This window comes from Syngnathus floridae, chromosome 12 (genome assembly GCF_059516105.1).
Source record: "Syngnathus floridae isolate MCC-2025c chromosome 12, RoL_Sflo_1.0, whole genome shotgun sequence".
Lineage (NCBI taxonomy): Eukaryota > Metazoa > Chordata > Actinopteri > Syngnathiformes > Syngnathidae > Syngnathus > Syngnathus floridae.
The window spans coordinates 12808359-12827153 of record NC_142424.1 but is presented as its reverse complement, the minus strand read 5'-3'; the positions used below and the strand labels follow the sequence as shown (position 1 = coordinate 12827153).

Genomic DNA, 18795 nt, shown 5'->3' with positions numbered 1-18795 from the left:
TGTTGATAACAAGCTTGACCAATTAACATCTCAGTTTTATCTGGGTTAAGACGAAGGAAGTTGAGAGACATCCATTGCTTGATATCCGCAAGGCACGCCTCAAGATTAGAACAGTCCCGCGGATCTGTCATCGATAACGGCATATATAATTGGGTGTTGTCCGCGTAACATTGAAAACTAATATTATATTTACGTATTATGTCCCCAAGTGGAATCATGTAAATATTAAATAGAATTGGTCCGAGTACCGATCCCTGCGGGACACCACACGTAACATTATAGAGCTCAGAGGATGTATTGCCATGGACCACTCGGTGCGTCCTGTCTGATAGATAGGAATAGAACCAGCCGAGTGCTGACCCTGAAATACCAACACAACTGTTAAGACGCTTTAATAAAATATCGAAGTCTACAGTGTCGAAAGCAGCACTAAGATCGAGTAGTAACAATACCGATGAAGTGTTGAATGTGTGTGTGAATCTATAGCTATGAGGAGATCATTAGTCACTTCAGCAAGTGCTGTCTCAGTGGAATGATTAGCTCTAAAACCAGACTGAAAAGATTCATATTGATTATTGGCGACCATGTAATCTATAAACTGCTGCGCTACTACTTTTTCAAGAAGTTTTGCTATGAATGGGAGGTTTGAAACTGGCCTATAATTACTGAGACAGTCCGGGTCAAGATTTGGTCGCTTAAGTAACGGTTTAACGATAGCGGTTTTAAAGGCTGTTGGCACTATCCCAGAGGAGACAGACAGATTAATTATATTTAAGACGGACGGTTCTACAATTTGAAATAATTTTTTAAATAGTTTGGCTGGAAGCGGGTCGAGTAAACATGTTGTTTGTTTAGCCGCCCTAACCAATTGTGTAAGCCTTTCAAGGGACACGCTTTTAAAATTTGAGAGGGTTATTGCATGATCGTCAGCGCCGGTAATCGGTGGTCTTGACTGAGCGATTGGCTGCTATAAATCTGATTGCTCTCTTGTCTTTGACAAAGAACTAAAATTTCAAATTTTGTCAAGTAATGATCAGACAAAACAGTAGTGTATGGCAGTACTGTTATATTTGAGGTTGCCAGTCCTCGGGATAATACCAGATCTAAGGTATTTCCATTCTTATGCGTTGCTGCCTGTACGGCTTGTGTAAAACCAAACGTATCAGTTAAAGTCTGAAACGCCGAAGTAAGTGGCTCTGACGGTAAATTCATGTGGATATTGAAATCGCCAGAGTGGCTCGATGGCGCACTGGTTAGCACACTGGTTAGCACACTGGTTAGCACGTCCGACTCACAGTTAGGAGGGTGCCGGTTCAATTCTACCTCCGACCCTCCCTGTGTGGAGTTTGCATGTTCTCCCCGTGCCCGCGTGGGTTTTCTCCGGGCATTCCGGTTTCCTCCCACATCTCCAAAAACGTGCTTGGTAGGCCAATTGAGCACTCCAAATTGCCCGTAGGTGTGAGTGCGAGTGCGGATGGTTGTTCGTCTCTGTGTGCCCTGCGATCGGCTGGCAACCGGTTCAGGGTGTCCCCCGCCTACTGCCCGATGACTGCTGGGATAGGCTCCAGCACGCCCGTGACCCCCGTGGGGACAAGCAGTATAGAAAATGGATGGACGGATTGAAATCGCCCATGATTATTATAATATCCACATTTGTCACTAGATCAGTAACAAATTCTGAAAATTCATCCAGGAAGCCAGAGTAAGCCCCGGGTGGACGGTAAATAACAGCAAAATGACGGTAAAGCGGTGGATCGGACAGTGAGAACTTCAAATGTTTTAAATACGTTAATCGAACGAGGCCTAAATCTAAGATCGGAATTTGAGATGAAGGCGACACCCACTTTTTTCGAGGATGCGCCACGTGCGAGCTCACAAAATTTGGAGGCGAGGCCTCATTAAGCGGCAGCAGTTCTCGCAAAGACCAAAAACATTTAGATTATGTTCCGTGATAAGGTCATTAACGAGAACTGCTTTCGTGTGAAGCGATCTAATATTCATAAAACCGAGTTTAAGTGTAATCTATCTATCGAAGGATTTTTAAACGAAATGCGAGTAAGATTGTGTTCTCTAGGCCTGACATCACTTCTCAAATGTTTATTAGCGTGGTGGGACGATACGACCGTGGGAATTTGATAGTAAATATTTGGTACACATGTAATATTATCTGAAACAGGCACCGTTTCCTCAGCGATACCGGTCGGGGTGGAGTGATTGGATTTATCTACCACCTCAGGAGAAAGTGTGTTCACGTGTACTGTAGCACTATTCAAACTGTGACGCTCTAGTCTACACAAGGAGCTATGTGGATGCTGGAAGTCTAGCCAAGCGCTAGTTAACTTTAACTTAACAGACTCCAAACCCATCCTAACAGGTGGTCTCGGCACCTGTGCCCCGCCCTGCTCTAAAGTGACCTGTCATGAGTGGCTCAAACAGTCATCTATATTCCTAGGAAGAGTGAAGGCGCCTTCACGGTTAGGATGAAGGCCGTCCTTCCTCAGCAGGTCGGGGCGGCCCCAGAAGGAGAACCAGTTATCTATAAAATACAGTCCCTGCTTTTTACAGAACCCAGCCATCCATCGATTAAAGGAGACTAATCTACTAAACCTCTCATCAGTGCCTCTCCCAGGCAAGGGGCCAGAGACAAATACTCGATGCCGACTCATCTTTCTGGCGAGAACACAAGTCCTCGCTATGTTTTTCTTTGTGATCTCTGATTGCCTCATCCTAACATCATTGGCGCCAACGTGTATCACTATGTCCGAGTAGCTTGTGTTGTTGGAACTACGCTGTTGACTAGGCCTAAGGTTAGCTTCTTTGTCGGGTGCTCTGCCCCCAGGAATACACATTACCGTGGCTGGATTTTTAAGCATGATATTTCGAGTAATGGAGTCACCTATGACCAAGGTGCGAGGGCCAGTAGACCGAGATGACTTTGGACAGCTATGCGTCTTACCTGGCTCATTGCGATTAGCAAGCCGCTTGGGGCTAATGCTAATGCTAACTGGGCTAGTGGGCTGACTACAGTCCGCGTCTGTGTCCGCCACATCTACTGTTATCGCACTATTCTGCTCTAGCTGGCGGACACGTACCTCTAGCAGGGACAACCTCTCTAAGAGAAGGGTGCAGTTGGTGCACGAAGCCGTACAAACCTCTTGATCCGCAGCCATACTTTATGTGTCCGATGATCGATGGTAGACAAACGGCCATGAAGCATCCGCTGAGAGCCGAACAGTAACGTCCCTTTTGAAAGGGATACATCCTGAACTGATCGCCAGCCAACCGCAGGGCACACGGAGACGAATTACCATCCGCACTCACACTCACGGGCAATTTGGAGTGGTCAATTGGCCTACCATGCATGTCTTTGTAATGTGGGTGGAAACCGGACACAGGCAAAACATGCTCCACACAGGCCAGATGCGGTATCCAACCCTGCACTTCTGAACTGTGAGGTGGATGTGCTAACCAGTCGACCACCGTGGACTCCGTCCTTGCTACTTTTTTTAAAACCTAATTTACTATAGCAAATAATAGTCATTGAATCAGTTTCAATTCATGGTCATTTTTTAACTTTGAAGAACGGTAACTAACTGTGTATAAAAGCTGATCATACATGATGAGTACCATTTAGATGCCCACTGAAGTGGAGACTTTTTGCTGCTGTCATTCAGGATATACAGAGCTCCTTTAGAGGTGTATTTGACCTGGAAATTGGGATCAACTCTCCATGATATGACGTCAAGGGCATTCAACGATTTTACTACAGTAAAGATTAAAGTTGACACATTTCTTTGGGGGTGTGGGGCTGACGGTTGCTGTGGTAATTAACATGAAGTGAGCATTAGACATGAGTCTACCTAATCTTAGGTTCCCTTTTTCTTTTTCAGTATGCTTTCCAGGTTACTTTGGTCACCGTTGCAGTCAGACGTGTCCCCAGTGTGTCCACAGTAATGGACCATGCCACCATGTGAGTGGACAGTGTGACTGTCTCCCAGGCTTTAAGGGGGGACTTTGCAATGAGGGTGAGCATTACATCAGCATATTGGTGGTCCCGACCAAATAGTCAACTTACAACTTCACTGCAGCATAAATGTTATTTAAGAAAGATGTATTTTGTGTAGTTTGTCCCAGTGGTTACTACGGGAGGAAATGTGCCTTGAGCTGCACTTGCACCAACAATGGCACGTGCAACCCTATTGATGGCTCCTGTCAGTGTTTTCCAGGATGGATTGGCAGTGACTGCTCTCAGCGTCAGTTCACTCCCTCGAATTCTATACGATGTGGTGTTGCTGTGGTGCATTACGCTGCTTTCATTGTTCCTCACAGCACACTTGATCAAGTTGTCTATGTATTGCAGCGTGTCCTCCTGCTCAATGGGGACCCAACTGCATCCACACATGTAACTGTCACAACGGAGCCCATTGCAGTGCCTATGATGGCGAATGCAAGTGCACACCAGGATGGACCGGCCTTTACTGCACACAACGTCAGTCGACTACCTATAGACTTTGTTTTTATTTTCCTCAGTCGTCACTACAGATTACCATTATTCCCTTCCTTAAATCAGTGTTTTGGCTTGACATGTCTTGACTCCTTCTCAGGTTGTCCATTAGGATTTTATGGGAAAGATTGTTCTCAAACATGCCAGTGCATGAATGGAGCAGACTGTGACCACATCTATGGACAATGCACCTGCCGTACTGGCTTCATGGGCCAACACTGTCAACAAAGTATGTAAACAATCAAATAATTCCCTTAATGGTTTCTCTTGACTGCTGTTTGTAGCAACTGTGCCTATACGTCATTAATTTTACTTATGGATTAAGCTCATATCATTCGATTAAAGGGAGGCTAAACTGAGGATGGTTAATTTTTCACTAACTAGCGCAGTTTAGGTATGTTTTTATCAGGAAAATACAAAACATTAGCAATTTTTTTATCCATTAATTTTAGAGAAATATTGAAACAACACATATGTAAGGTGAAATCGTGTATATCCAATAATTTACTGTATTTTCCGGACTACAAGTCGCAGTTTTTTTCATAGTTGTGACTTATACGCAGGAGCGACTTGCGTGAAATTATTATTAACACATTATATAATTTCACATGTTATTTTCTCACTAAACCACCTGAGGGCGCTCTAAGCCTGTGGAATAATTGGAAATGCAACTGACAATGAGTCAGACATTAGCCACGTAGAAGAGGAAGCATCGCGTCTTCTACTTCCGGGGTTAGCAGAGTTGTTTATAGGTGACACAGAGGCTGATGATTTCATTGGATTTAATGATTTGGAATGACGCGGATGGTTTGATAAACTTATTATTTATGCTATAGTTATTTGAATAACTCTTAATATGTTACATTTGGCACATTCTCAGTTGTTTGTTCTTAAATTTTTTTGTAACAATTTGAGTAATAACAATGCAAAATTAAATCTGATCTGATTATCTGATAGAATAATCGGTACAATGATCGATTCTAAAAATATTTGCTCGTGACAGTCCTACTTCAGAGTGATCATAACCTAAGAATTATATTTTATGTCGTGAACAGAGCCGAACAGTCAAGTGCCGCATGACAGAGTTTATTGTTTGGAGTAGGGGAAACGAGGGGAGCTGGGATACCGGAACGGCTGGAGTGACGACTCTGCCGGGTGGAATCAGTGACCTAGGATGACAGCGTGGTTGGTTGCTCCCCACGGGGTGACTGGGTGGTGGATGCCTAGCAACCACCTGGAGAAAAGAGGAGCGGAGAAAGCGTGCAGCACAGGGGAGCGCAGCAGTGAGTCGTGGTCGGGGACAAGCAAGGGATCAGGACAGGCGGCGCGCAAGACGTGGTCAGAAACTAGTGAGAGGTCAGGGTAGGCGGCAGACAAGACAAGACGGGTCAAGGTCGGCAATGGGAGTCAGGTGGAGAGAGAGCAGTGAGCAATAGGGTAGCATCACGAGACAGACTGACAAGGAAGGACGGGGATTACGGGTTTTAAGTGCTTAAGTTACAGGTGTAGGCAGGTGTAACTGATTTGTTTGACAGGTGGCCAAAACGCAGGAGCGTGACATTTTAATTTCGTTTAAAAAAGATTGTTGACCCCTGGTGTACTTCTTTAATCGCCTGACTTAAGAATACAATGGAGCCTCGGTTTTCGAACGTCCCGGTTCTCAAACAAATAGGTATTCGAACAAAAATATTCTAGATTTTTTTGCTTCGGATGTCGGATGAAATTCGGTTGTCGAACCTCGCGAGATGAGACGAGAGGACTCGCATGCCAACTGACTCCGTTCGTTATTACATTCTCGTTACTCTGAGGATTGCATCAACTCTAATCATGCCACCAAAGGAAGCAAGTGGGAGCAGTAAAGCCATCCTAAAACACAAAGATGCTCCTATAGCAATGCGACAGTGAGCGCCCGGCGCGCTGCGGTTGCGCGATCGGGCCAAATTAAGCTCCCTGCATACTGAGGTCCACTTACATTTTGGAAAGTCCATTAGGACTTTAAAAATATTTTCTAAATTTTAGCGACCGCTCTGTCACAATAATGTGACCAGCGCGATGCAGTTGCGCAGTTGCGTGGTCGACGACGCGCGACGGTTGCGCGTTCGGCGGTGCGCTGCAGTTGCGCGATCGGACAAAAATGCGCAAATGAAAGAATGCTTAAAAAAGGCGGGGTTTTTTTGCGTGGAATGTTTTTTTCATTATTTGTAATGGGAAAACATGATTCGGATTTCGAACGATTCACTTCTCGAACAGCCTTCTGGAACGGCTTGTGGTCGAAAACCGAGGCTCCACTGTAGTATGAAATTGAAACGGTAAATATATTATTTCTTTGATTGGCAACCAGTCCAGGGAAAGGCTATAGGGCAACTTTTGCCCAAATTCAGATGGCAAAGGATCCAGCTCCCTGCAACCCTGAGCAGTATAACCAATATAAACATTTGGACAAATGAATGGATTTTTACTTACTGAATTGAACATCAACAGAAAGATTTGTGACTTTTATCTTCCTATTAGGTATGATTAGTTCATTTGTTTACCTTGTCTTTTTTAACTGGGTTTGGGACTGGCTCTTGGAGTAGCCTACTGAGGCCACGTATTGAAATCCTGATGTGATGAATATGCGCTTACCTTTGTGTGTTACTTGATATTATAGCGTGTCCTCCTGGTTCATATGGTTATGGCTGCCGGCAGGTGTGTGACTGTCTCAATAACTCCACCTGTGATCACATCACTGGTACATGCTACTGTCACAACGGCTGGAAGGGAGCCCGCTGTGACCAAGGTGAGGACGTAGACTTGTGTGCATATATGATTCTATTGTACACTGTAATATTAATTGAATACTCTATGTCTACACACACAAGAAGCTTAACATTGATACTGCTTTCTCATCTCCGATCTGTAGCTGGTGTTGTCGTTGACAGCCTCAACACCTTCACCAGTGCTGCGGTGCAGGTGGACACCTATAAAATTGGAGCGATTGCAGGAATTATTGTGCTGGTCCTCCTTGTGCTCTTTCTCCTTCTCCTCTTCATCATCTATAAGAAAAAGCAGAAAGGAAAAGAACCTCCAATGCCAGTAGTGACATACACTCCTGCCATGAGGGCGACCACTGACTATACCACCACAGGTACCATTACATATAGTTTGGAAAAAGATATGGACTGGATCTGGACCAGTGTTCCCTCTAAGCTGCGCAGCTGCGCAATTGCGCACTGGTCACGCAGTCTCTGCGCACAAGAAACTCCATGCTGCGCACAAAATAAAATTCAGCATACACTGATTGATTAATATCTAATCCATCCATCCATCCATCCATCTTCTTCCGTTTATCCGGGGTCGGGTCGCGGGGGCAGCAGCTTCAGGAGGGACTCCCAGACTTCCCTCTCCCAAGCCACTTCGTCCAGTTCATCCCGGGGGATCCCAAGGCGTTCCCAGGCCAGCTGAGAGACATAGTCTCTCCAGCGCGTCCTGGGTCGTCCCCGGGGTCTCCTACCCGTAGGACATGGCCGGAACACCTCCCCAGGGAGACGTCCAGGAGGCATCCTGATGAGATGCCCGAGCCACCTCATCTGGCTCCTCTCAACGTGGAGGAGTAGCGACTCTACTCCGAGTCTCTCCCGGATGACCGAGCTTCTCACCCTATCTCTAAGGGACAGCCTGGACATCCTGCGGAGAAAACACATTTCGGCCGCTTGTATCCGGGATCTCGTTTTGTCGGTCACGACCCATAGCTCGCGACCATAGGTGAGGGTAGGAGCGTAAATCGACCGGTAAATTGAGAGCTTTGCCTTTTGGCTCAGCTCTCTCTTTACCACGACGGACCGGTACAGAGTCCGCATTACTGCCGACGCTGCACCGATCCGCCTGTCGATCTCGCGCTCCATCCTCCCCTCACTCGTGAACAAGACCCCAAGATACTTAAACTCCTCCACTTGGGGCAGGATCTCATCCCCGATCCGGAGAGGGCATTCCACCCTTTTCTAATCGAGGACCATGAACTCCGACTTGGAGGTGCTGACCCTCATCCCGACCGCTTCACACTCGGCTGCGAACCGCTCCAGTGAGAGCTGGAGATCACGGCCTGAAGGAGCCAACAGCACCACGTCGTCTGCAAAAAGCAGAGACGCGATGTTGAGGTCCCCGAACCGGACCCCCTCAATGCCTCGGCTGCGCCTAGAAATTCTGTCCATAAAAATTATGAACAGAATCAATGACAAAGGGCAGCCTTGGCGGAGTCCAACTGTTGGGTTGACAACATTTAACAGAAATCAATCTCAGAGGCGGTAGGTCTTTTTGGCTTGGCGTTTTCTTCTGCGCAGAAGGGCGCAGTCCAGACACACAGCAAGTGTGACTGAGACCCCGCGCGCGCTGCTGTGAGTTCTGCCGTGCCTTTTATTGAGAGAGAAACAAAGGGGCATGGTCGAGTAGGTTTCCAGACAGAAAAACATTCCATAGCTATATCCCATTACCACAGGACACAGGGGGTACTCTTATGGACGGGGCAGTATGGACGTCTCATGACCATTAGCTCAACAAAGATGTAGTCTTTAGTGCCTCTGGGAATACATTGCTGTGCCGTACTCATGACTTAAGTAAGACCTTTGTCTGCTTCAGCCGTCCCATGACAATCACATGATCTGCACATGTCTAGCTAACTGTGGGGCTTATTGTATAGCGCGGCTAATGACTGCCATATGCCCCCAAGTCATTTTCACGAGGCCAGATGGTCACATACTGCGGAGAATCTTGCACACAAAAGTAGTTACATAGAATCCAATGATAAAAAGTATATCATTTCCAACACCAACCCTCACTGGGAACGAATCCGACTTACTGCCGGAAATGCGGACCAGACTCTGGCATCGGTTATACAGGGACCGAACCGCCCTTATCAGTTGGCTTGGCACCCCGTACTCCCGAAGCACCCTCCACAGAACCTCCCGAGGGACGTGGTCGAACGCCTTCTCCAAGTCCACAAAACACATGTGGACTGGTTGGGCGAAGTCGAGGATCCTGCTGAGGGTGTAGAGCTGGTTTACTGTTCCACGGCCAGGACGAAAGCCACACTGCTCCTCCTGAATCCGAGGTTTGACCTCCCGACGGACCCTCCTCTCCAGCACCCCTGAATAGACCTTACCGGAGAGGCTGAGGAGTGTGATTCCCCTGTAATTGGAAATGTAGTCTTTAGTGCCTCTGGGAATACATTGCTGTGCCGTACTCATGACTTAAGTAAGACCTTTGTCTGCTTCAGCCGTCCCATGACAATCACATGATCTGCACATGTCTAGCTAACTGTGGGGCTTATTGTATAGCGCGGCTAATGACTGCCATATGCCCCCAAGTCATTTTCACGAGGCCAGATGGTCACATACTGCGGAGAATCTTGCACACAAAAGTAGTTACATAGAATCCAATGATAAAAAGTATATCATTTCCAACATTCCCCCCTGTTTATCATTGGAATTCATGGGAAAACAAAACATCAACTAATAACTACATATGTGTATAAATGAGTATATGCTTACACAATATAGTATAGTACCATCGAAAAACATGAAAGTTTACATTCCAGAGTTTATCAGAACTGCAGCCCTTCATCTTGCTTTGGCTATGTTCGTTATAATGGAATGTATTTTGTTCTGGATCGTCAAGAAAAATAGACAGGTAGGCGATTTACGCAAGGCGATCCCACTCATCTTGTTCACGCTGGGCCAACCTGATATTCTGGACAGCAGACGCTGATGTGAATCTTTTAGTCATGTGACAAATTAAAATAATGCCACATGTGGTCATTTGATAAAGTAATGAAGAACATAATATTGACACAATATCACAGCATACTGCAAAGTTGAAATGCTCTTAGTTTTGCCCCCCTTGCATATGTATGTGTCTGTCGATGCAAAGTCCAGTCCACTGAATGTTCAGTCGTGAATTGCTCTGGGATCACTGCCCAGGGCCTGCTGTCCATCCAAGATCTTTATGTCCACTTCACCGTCCTCAGAGTCTCTTCCCAGGCCCCGGTCAGCGTTCAGGAGTTCCCTAGTAAACGACATCTCCATAACCGGTCGTCAGCAAACAATTCTTCTCCTTTGGGGTTGTTCGGGGCACGGGGATGATTGGTGGTGGTCGTCTCATCGGAGTGTTCAATAGAACCTCCAAGCGTCCCTGCATCTACTCCTATGATCCCGAAGCCCGCGTGAACCTAAAACAAACAAACAAACAAACAAACAAACAAACAAACAAACAAACAAACAAACAACACTCCCCCCAGGAGTTATGAATTATCTCCCTTATCTCTCATCATGCTGTCAGTCTCGCACGATTTCTCTTGTAGCAGAGTAACTGCTAGCCGTTCAAGTTAGCCTTTCCTGCTCCAGCTGTCACTGTCTGAAGTCCTGTCAATCACGTCTCAGCAATCACTCTTTCCCAGTCCAAATACTAATTTTCTCTCCAAATTTCCTCTTTGATTTAGTTTTTTTTTCTCAATATCGTCAAATTGGTACCAGTCCCGTCAGTTTTGTCCAACCAATTTGTGTATGTACCTTATCTTCGTCGAAATGTGTTCTTAAATACTTTCCCTTTAATAGCAGCTTCAATGCATTCATGTGTTAAGAAATTTTCCCTATTCCTTGTTTCTGATCCAATTTCCTATTTTATTTAATTACCTTTCAAACATTTGTTGTCTATTGTGCTGCAGTCTAATTCCTATTAGCTTTATGATTTGTCATCATTCATGCTTTTCCGTTGATAGACCTTAACCCTTACTGTCGCTAGATTGTTACCACGCTTTGCTTCCATTTCAGATTGTTATCTCCCATTAACTTTGCTTTCGAGATGCTTCTTCTGCTCCTTCCATCACTGTCTGTTGAATTCTGGCACGTCCTGTTAAAGCCTCAAAAACAAGTGAATCCGAAAAACATTGAATGTCACAATTAAATTTTATATCTACTTACTCATTCAAACGTAACCCCACCCCCCTTTGACACATTCACCCAATGTGTCATTAGGCATCCAAAAAGAAACCGGCAAATGTCCTACCACATCATCATATGTCTTGCAGCCAGTCCTGTCGAACCTTGCAGTCATCCAGGACGAAAGCCACACTGCTCCTCCTGAATCCGAGGTTTGACCTCCCGACGGACCCTCCTCTCCAGCACCCCTGAATAGACCTTACCGGAGAGGCTGAGGAGTGTGATTCCCCTGTAATTGGAACACACCCTCCGGTCCCCCTTCTTAAAGAGGGGAACCACCACCCCAGTCTGCCAATCCAGATGTACTGTGTCCGATGTCCACGCAATGTTGCAGAGGCGTGTCAGCCATGACAGCCGTACAACATCCAGAGCCCTTAAGAACTCCGGGCGGATCTCATCCACCCCCGGGACCTTGCCACCGAGGAGTTTTTTTAACTACCTCAGTGACTTCGACCCCAGAGATTGGAGAGTCCGCCTCGGAGTCCCCAGGCCCTGCTTCCACAATGGAAGGCATGTAGGTGGAATTGAGGAGGTCTTCGAAGTATTTTCCCCACCGACTCACGACGTCCCGAGTCGAGGTCAGCAGCACGCCATCCCCACTGTAAACAGTGTTGACGTTGCACTGCTTCCCTCTCCTGAGACGCCGGATGGTGGACCAGAATTTCCTCGAAGCCATCCGGAAGTCATTCTTCATGGCCTCGCCAAACTCCTCCCACGCCCGGGTTTTTGCCTCAGCAACCGACGAAGCCGTGTTCCGCTTGGCCATCCGGTACATGTCAGCTGCCTCCGGAGTCCCACAGGCCAAAACGGCCCGATAGGACTCCTTATTCAGTTTGACGGCATCCCTTACCGCCGGTGTCCACCAGCGGGTTCGGGGATTGCCGCCACGACAGGCACCAACGACCTTACGGCCACAGCTCCGGCCGGCCGCCTCAACAATGGAGTCGTGGAACATGGTCCACTCAGACTCAATGTCCCCCGCCGTGGGAAAAGCTCTGCTGGAGTTAGGAGTTGAAGCTCTTCCTGACCGGGGATTCTGCCAGACGTTCCCAGCAGACCCTCACAGAGCGTTTTGGTCTGCCAGGTCGGACCTGCATCTTCCCCCACCGTCGGAGCCAACCCACCACCAAGTGGTAATCAGTTGACAGCTCCGCCCCTCTCTTCACCCGAGTGTCCAAAACATGCGGCCGCAAATCCGATGACACCACTAGTCGATCATCAAACTGCGGCCTAGGGTGTCCTGGTGCCAAGTGCTCACATGGACACCCATATGTTTGAACATGGTGTTCATTATAGAAAATCCGTGTCGAGCACAGAAGTCCAATAATAGAACACCGCTCGGGTTCAGATCGGGAGGGGGGGGCGTTCCTCCCAATCACGCCCTTCCAAGTCTCACTGTCATTGCCCACGTGAGCATTGAAGTCACCCAGTAGAACGATGGAGTCCCCAGAAGGAGCGCTCTCCAGCACTTCCTCCAGGGACTCCAAAAAGGATGGGTACTCTGAGCTGCCGTTTGGTGCATAGACACAAACAACAGTCAGGTCCCGTCCCCCCACCTGAAGGCGGAGGGAGGCTACCCTTTCGTTCACTGGGGTGAACCCCAATGTGCAGGCGCCCAGCCGGGGGGGCAATAAGTATACCCACACCTGCTCGACGCCTCTCACCGTGGGCAACTCCAGAGTGGAAGAGAGTCCAGCCCCTCTCGAGAGGGCTTGTACCGGAACCCAAACTGTGCGTGGAGGCAAGTCTAAGTCTATGTCGAGTCGAAACTTTACTGCCTCACACACCAGTTCGGGCTCCTTTCCAGCCAGAGAGGTGACATTCCATGTCCCAAGAGCCAGCTTCTGAAGCCGGGGATCAGACCGCCAAGGTCCCTGCCTTTGGCCGCCGCCCAGCTTGCACTGCACCCGACCCCTTTGGCCCCTCCCACAGGTGATGAGCCCATGGGAAGGGGGACCCACATTTCCTTTTCGGGCTGTGCCCGGCCGGGCCCCATGGGCGAAGGCCCGGCCACCAGACGCTCGCCTTCGAGCCCCGCCTCCAGGCCTGGCTCCAGAGGGGGGCCCCGGTGACCCGCGTCCGGGCGAGGGAAAACTAGATCCAATTTTCTTAATCATCATAAGGGGTTTTGTGAGCCGTGCTTTGTCTGTCCCCTCACCTAGGACCCGTCTGCCATGGGTGACCCTACCCAGGGGCATGAAGCCCCCAACAACATAGCTCCTAGGATCATAGGGGCACGCAAACCCCTCCATCACGATAAGGTGACGACTCAAGGAGGGGATTAATATCTAATCTAATCTAATCTTATCTAATCTAATTAAATGGACGAATGATTTTCTTTTTGTGCCATTTTGTAGTGTAAATCAATAATTGACAGGTGTGCAGCCAATCATATGATATGGTTCACTTACGCTACACAGCCAATCATAGGATTGACAGTGCCTGAACATTTGTCCTGCCCATCCGTGCCACACAGGTTACCTAACTAACGACAGTGCGGCGGCGTCAAGCGATGCAAATGCTAAATTAGCAAATCATGGCGAAAGGAATGAGCAGCAACAAACCATTCACCAAGTCAAAATAAACAAGAGATGCAGGAGTTGTTTTAAAATTGGCTGTCGGAGTGTGTGCAGGTACAAGAGGAAACGGTGAAACTGGGTGAGATTTTCTATTTTTTGAATGAGAAAGGTCTCCTGCAAAACATGCAGTAAAGCCAAAGTGGCGGGCAAGTTTACAGAGGGAAAAATATGGAAGGAATGGAAGTAGGACTACCTCAAGCGTCCCATTCAGCAGAAATGTCATTTGAAACCTGTTGGAATTCTACAAAGATTGAAGATGGGACAGGGGATTGGTACATTATTGCGGGAGAGCGCAAAAGACCGACAGAAAAGGAATAACGTGTCACAAAAAAAATACGAGCAAGTTAAAGTTTTCAATGACGAAATTAATTAATTAATTAATTAATTAATTCGGTGTTGCACACAGTGGTCCACAGTGTGCACAGGGAGCTTGTGTGTTTGCACAGACACTTGAAAAATTAGAGGGAACACTGATCTGGACTGTTTTTTTTCCTTCTCCAGTCCTTTGTCTCACGAATATAATAGGATGACGATGATGAATTATTGATTTCAAAATTTCACTCTTTTCAGATGCTAATCTACCACGTGATGTGCACCCCAGTAACTACTTCTCCAATCCCAGCTACCACACTCTGACCCAGTGCACTACCCCACAACATAACTCTCCATATGGAAAAGTATCTATTTTTTATGTATGCATTACTTTGGATAACTGTTGTCACTTTAATTGTATTTATTTGTACTTTGTTGGCCAAGAACAACATATTTATGAACTTGAAGAATGTGGAAGGACGAAAGAGATATGCTCTTGCTGATGCCACTGGCACATTGCCGGCTGGCTGGAAACAAAGGGACTGCTTCAATGAACTTGGTGAGCTACAAACTATAAGTCGGGTTGGTGGAATTGTTTATTTAAATTGAAAGTGAAAACTATAACCTAAAAGTCGGGTTGATGGAATTGTTGATTTAAAATGAAAGTGAAGGAATTTCCACTGCATTGCTATGAGATTGCAAAAACTTGATCACACTGGCGACAGACAATTTAATTTCTTCCATTCACTGACTTTGCTTTCAATTTCTGTATTTCTCCAAACCAGGAGTTTGCGGAGTTGACAGAAGATGCATGGGGAAATCTTTGCGAGGTAAGTTCTGATGATACACAGTCCACAATTGACCAATTTTGCCAGTTTAATTCAAAGTGTTTTTTACAATGGCTCTGTTTCATTGTACAGACCTGGCGAAAGAAGGCATACCATATCATGGAAGCTCCAGCTCCCTGAACAGTTCTGAAAACCCCTACGCCACTATCAAGGACCCTCCAATACTGACAACAAAAAACACTGAATGTGGCTATGTGGAAATGAAGTCACCTGCCAGACGGGATTCACCCTACGCTGAAATCTCTAGTAGCAGCAGTCTGACCAATAACAAGAATGTCTATGAAATTGGTGAGGAGCAAGTGTTGAAAAAATTGTTTTTGATCATATATACACATATATACACATATATACACATCCATCCATACATACATACATACATACATACATACACACACACACACACACACACACACACACACACACACACACATACACACACACACACACACATATATATCGTAATTTTCGGACTATAAGTCGCTCCGGAGTATAAGTCGCACCAGCCATAAAATGCCCCAAAAGGTGAAAAAAAACATATATAAGTCACTCGAGTATAAGTCGCATTTTGGGGGGCAATTTATTTGACAAAATCCCACACCAAGAACAGTCATGAACGAGCAACAACAGGCTAAACGATAGCAATAACAATAATAGGTAAGCTAACGTGACAAACACAAACAAAGAGCTGAGAACAGGCCTGACGTAACATATAGAGTTATTAAAGACAACTATTACATAAATAACATGTTTATAAAACCATCAGTGTCACTCCAATTCATTAAATCCATCGATCGTTCGATACGATAGCAACAACAGGCTAAACGATAGGTATGCTAACGTGACAAACACAAACGAAGAGCTGAGAATGGGCCTGACATAACATATAGAGTTATTAAAGAGAGCTATTACATAAATAACACATTTATAAAACCATTGGTGTCACTCCAATTCATTAAATCATCAATCGTTCTTTGTCAACAATGGGTGCGCGCGGCTGACGGCGCTTGCACTTCAAAATATTCCACAGGCCTTTATAACGATATATAAATTATATTTCAAATAACTATTATATAAGCAATATTATCAAACCATCTGTGCACTTTAAATCATTAAATCCATCGATCAAATTCCTTGTCCTTTGTCAACAACGCCGCGTGTGCGTCCTGACGTCAGCCTCGTCGTTATTCCACCAATCTACTATATAACTATATTGTAGCGTTAACAAAGTACAAGGAAAGACGTGGGTTTGGTAAACGGCTCTTTATTTAACAAAACAAACTTCCAAGCGTGTGGCAGCGTGTACTTCCAGCCACCGATGTGGAAGAGAGCGCCATACAATAGGACCGGGTGTGCGTAAAAGCCATGTCCGAGCCCCATGCACCATCCGCGGACAGCTACACGGCCGAGCGCCGGCCCCTGACTTCGATCAACTGAAGTGAAAGAGAGCTCAGTAGAGTAGGACCGGGCGTCCGTAAAAGCCATAATAGTTTTTCAAACTAAACCTCCAAATCCTTAATTCCTTCAATCTCTGCGTCCTCCGTGTCACTTAGAAACAAAGCCGCTAATGATGCCGGTACGTTTGTCCTTTATGTAAACAACTGCCGTGCTGCGCTGCGCCGTGCCACTGACGTCACTTGAAATTCAAATTACAGTAATGCTTTGGTACATCACGGTTCTTTCTTTCTGCTGCTCTATTACTGTTTTCGGCTGCATATTTTACAACTTGAAGTTTGTTACCTGCAAAATATGCGTTTCTTTTTGGTGCCATTTTTCTTAAGCCCTTCCCATTTAGAGCGGCCTCATCCAGTTTTGTCTGGAATTTTTTTTTCCAGATGTAGTTTTTTGCGTGCCCCTATGATCCTAGGAGCCATGTTGTCGGGGGCTTCATGCCCCTGGTAGGGTCACCCATGGCAAACGGGTACTAGGTGAGGGGCCAGACAAAGCACGGCTCACAGAAGCCCCTTATGATGATTGATATAAATGGACTTAGTTTTCCCTCGCCCGGGCGCGGGTCACCGGGGCCTTCCTCTGGAGCCAGGCCTGGAGGCGGGGCTCGAAGGCGAGCGTCTGGTGGCCAGGCCTTCGCCCATGGGGCCCGGCCGGGCATAGCCCGAAATGGAAACGTGGGTCCCCCTTCCCATGGGCTCACCACCTGTGGGAGGGGCTGAAGGGGTCGGGTGCAATGTGAGCTGGGCGGCAGCCAAAGGCAGGGACCTTGGCGGTCTGATCCCCGGCTGCAGAAGCTGGCTCTTGGGACATGGAATGTCACCTCTCTGGCTGGAAAGGAGCCCGAGCTGGTGTGCGAGGCAGAACAATTCCGACTAGATATAGTCGGACTAGCCTCCACGCACAGTTTGGGTTCCGGTACAAGCCCTCTCGAGAGGGGCTGGACTCTCTTCCACTCTGGAGTTGCCCACGGTGCGAGGCGTCGAGCACGTGTGGGTATACTTATTGCCCCCCGGCTGGGCGCCTGCACATTGGGGTTCACCCCGGTGAACGAGAGGGTAGCCTCCCTCCGCCTTCGGGTGGGGGGACGGGTCCTGACTGTTGTTTGTGTCTATGCACCAAACGGCAGCTCGGAGTACGACTTCAATGCTCACGTGGGCAATGACAGTGAGACTTGGAAGGGCGTGATTGGGAGGAACGCCCCCCCCTCCCGATCTGAACCCGAGCGGTGTTCTATTATTGGACTTCTGTGCTCGACACGGATTTTCAATAATGAACACCATGTTCAAGCATAAGGGTGTCCATGTGTGCACTTGGCACCAGGACACCCTAGGCCGCAGTTCGATGATCGACTTTGTAGTCGTGTCATCGGATTTGCGGCCGCATGTTTTGGACACTCGAGTGAAGAGAGGGGCGGAGCTGTCAACTGATCACCACCTGGTGGTGGGTTGGCTCCGATGGTGGGGGAAAATGCAGGTCCGACCTGGCAGATCCAAACGCTCTGTGAGGGTCTGCTGGGAACGTCTGGCAGAATCTCCTGTCAGGAAGAGCTTCAACTCCCACCTCCGGCAGAGCTTTTCCCACGTCCTGGGGGAGGCGGGGGACATTGAGTCTGAGTGGACCATGTTCCGCGCCTCCATTGTTGAGGCGGCCGACCGGAGCTGTGGCCGTAAGGTCGTTGGTGCCTGTCGTGGCGGGAATCCCCGAACCCGCTGGTGGACACCGGCGGTAAGGGATGCCGTCAAGCTGAAGAAGGAGTCCTATCGGGCCGTTTTGGCCTGCGGGACTCCGGAGGCAGCTGACAGGTACCGGATGGCCAAGCGGAACGCGGCTTCGGCGGTTGCTGAGGCAAAAACCCGGGCGGGGGAGGAGTTTGGTGAGGCCATGGAGAATGACTTTCGGACGGCTTCGAGGAAATTCTGGTCCACCATCCGGCGTCTCAGGAGGGGGAAGCAGTGCAACATCAACACTGTTTACAGTGGGGATGGCGTGCTGCTGACCTCGACTCGGGATGTCGTGAGTCGGTGGGGAGAATACTTCGAAGACCTCCTCAATTCCACCTACACGCCTTCCATTGAGGAAGCAGGGCCTGGAGACTCTGAGGCGGATTCTCCAATCTCTGGGGTCGAAGTCAC

The 18795-nt window shown here is 47.6% G+C and overlaps 1 protein-coding gene and 1 long non-coding RNA gene across 5 annotated transcripts in view; one reads left to right on the top strand and one right to left on the bottom strand.

Annotated features, from left to right (window-relative positions):
- Positions 1-18795, bottom strand: part of LOC148390092 (uncharacterized) — a 35569-nt gene that overhangs the window by 1739 nt on the left and 15035 nt on the right. The window contains exons 2-3 of one of the 2 annotated variants that reach the window (XR_015861551.1): positions 7130-7539; positions 5583-5738 (exon numbers count right to left, since the gene is read on the bottom strand). This is a non-coding gene — a long non-coding RNA (uncharacterized LOC148390092). Of the gene's footprint in view, positions 1-5582; positions 5739-7129; positions 7540-18795 lie in introns of those variants that run through there. The other variant, XR_015861550.1, reaches the window with a different exon arrangement.
- The window catches only part of megf10 (multiple EGF-like-domains 10), an 88703-nt gene that overhangs the window by 62458 nt on the left and 7450 nt on the right, over positions 1-18795 (top strand). For all 3 annotated transcript variants that reach the window (XM_088391144.1, XM_088391143.1, XM_088391145.1), the window contains 10 exons: positions 3891-4025; positions 4125-4253; positions 4361-4489; positions 4605-4733; positions 7155-7283; positions 7407-7631; positions 14625-14731; positions 14811-14925; positions 15152-15196; positions 15287-15502. In XM_088391144.1, the coding sequence (XP_088247270.1) occupies positions 3891-4025; positions 4125-4253; positions 4361-4489; positions 4605-4733; positions 7155-7283; positions 7407-7631; positions 14625-14731; positions 14811-14925; positions 15152-15196; positions 15287-15502 (1359 nt within the window). The remainder of the gene's footprint in view (positions 1-3890; positions 4026-4124; positions 4254-4360; positions 4490-4604; positions 4734-7154; positions 7284-7406; positions 7632-14624; positions 14732-14810; positions 14926-15151; positions 15197-15286; positions 15503-18795) is intronic.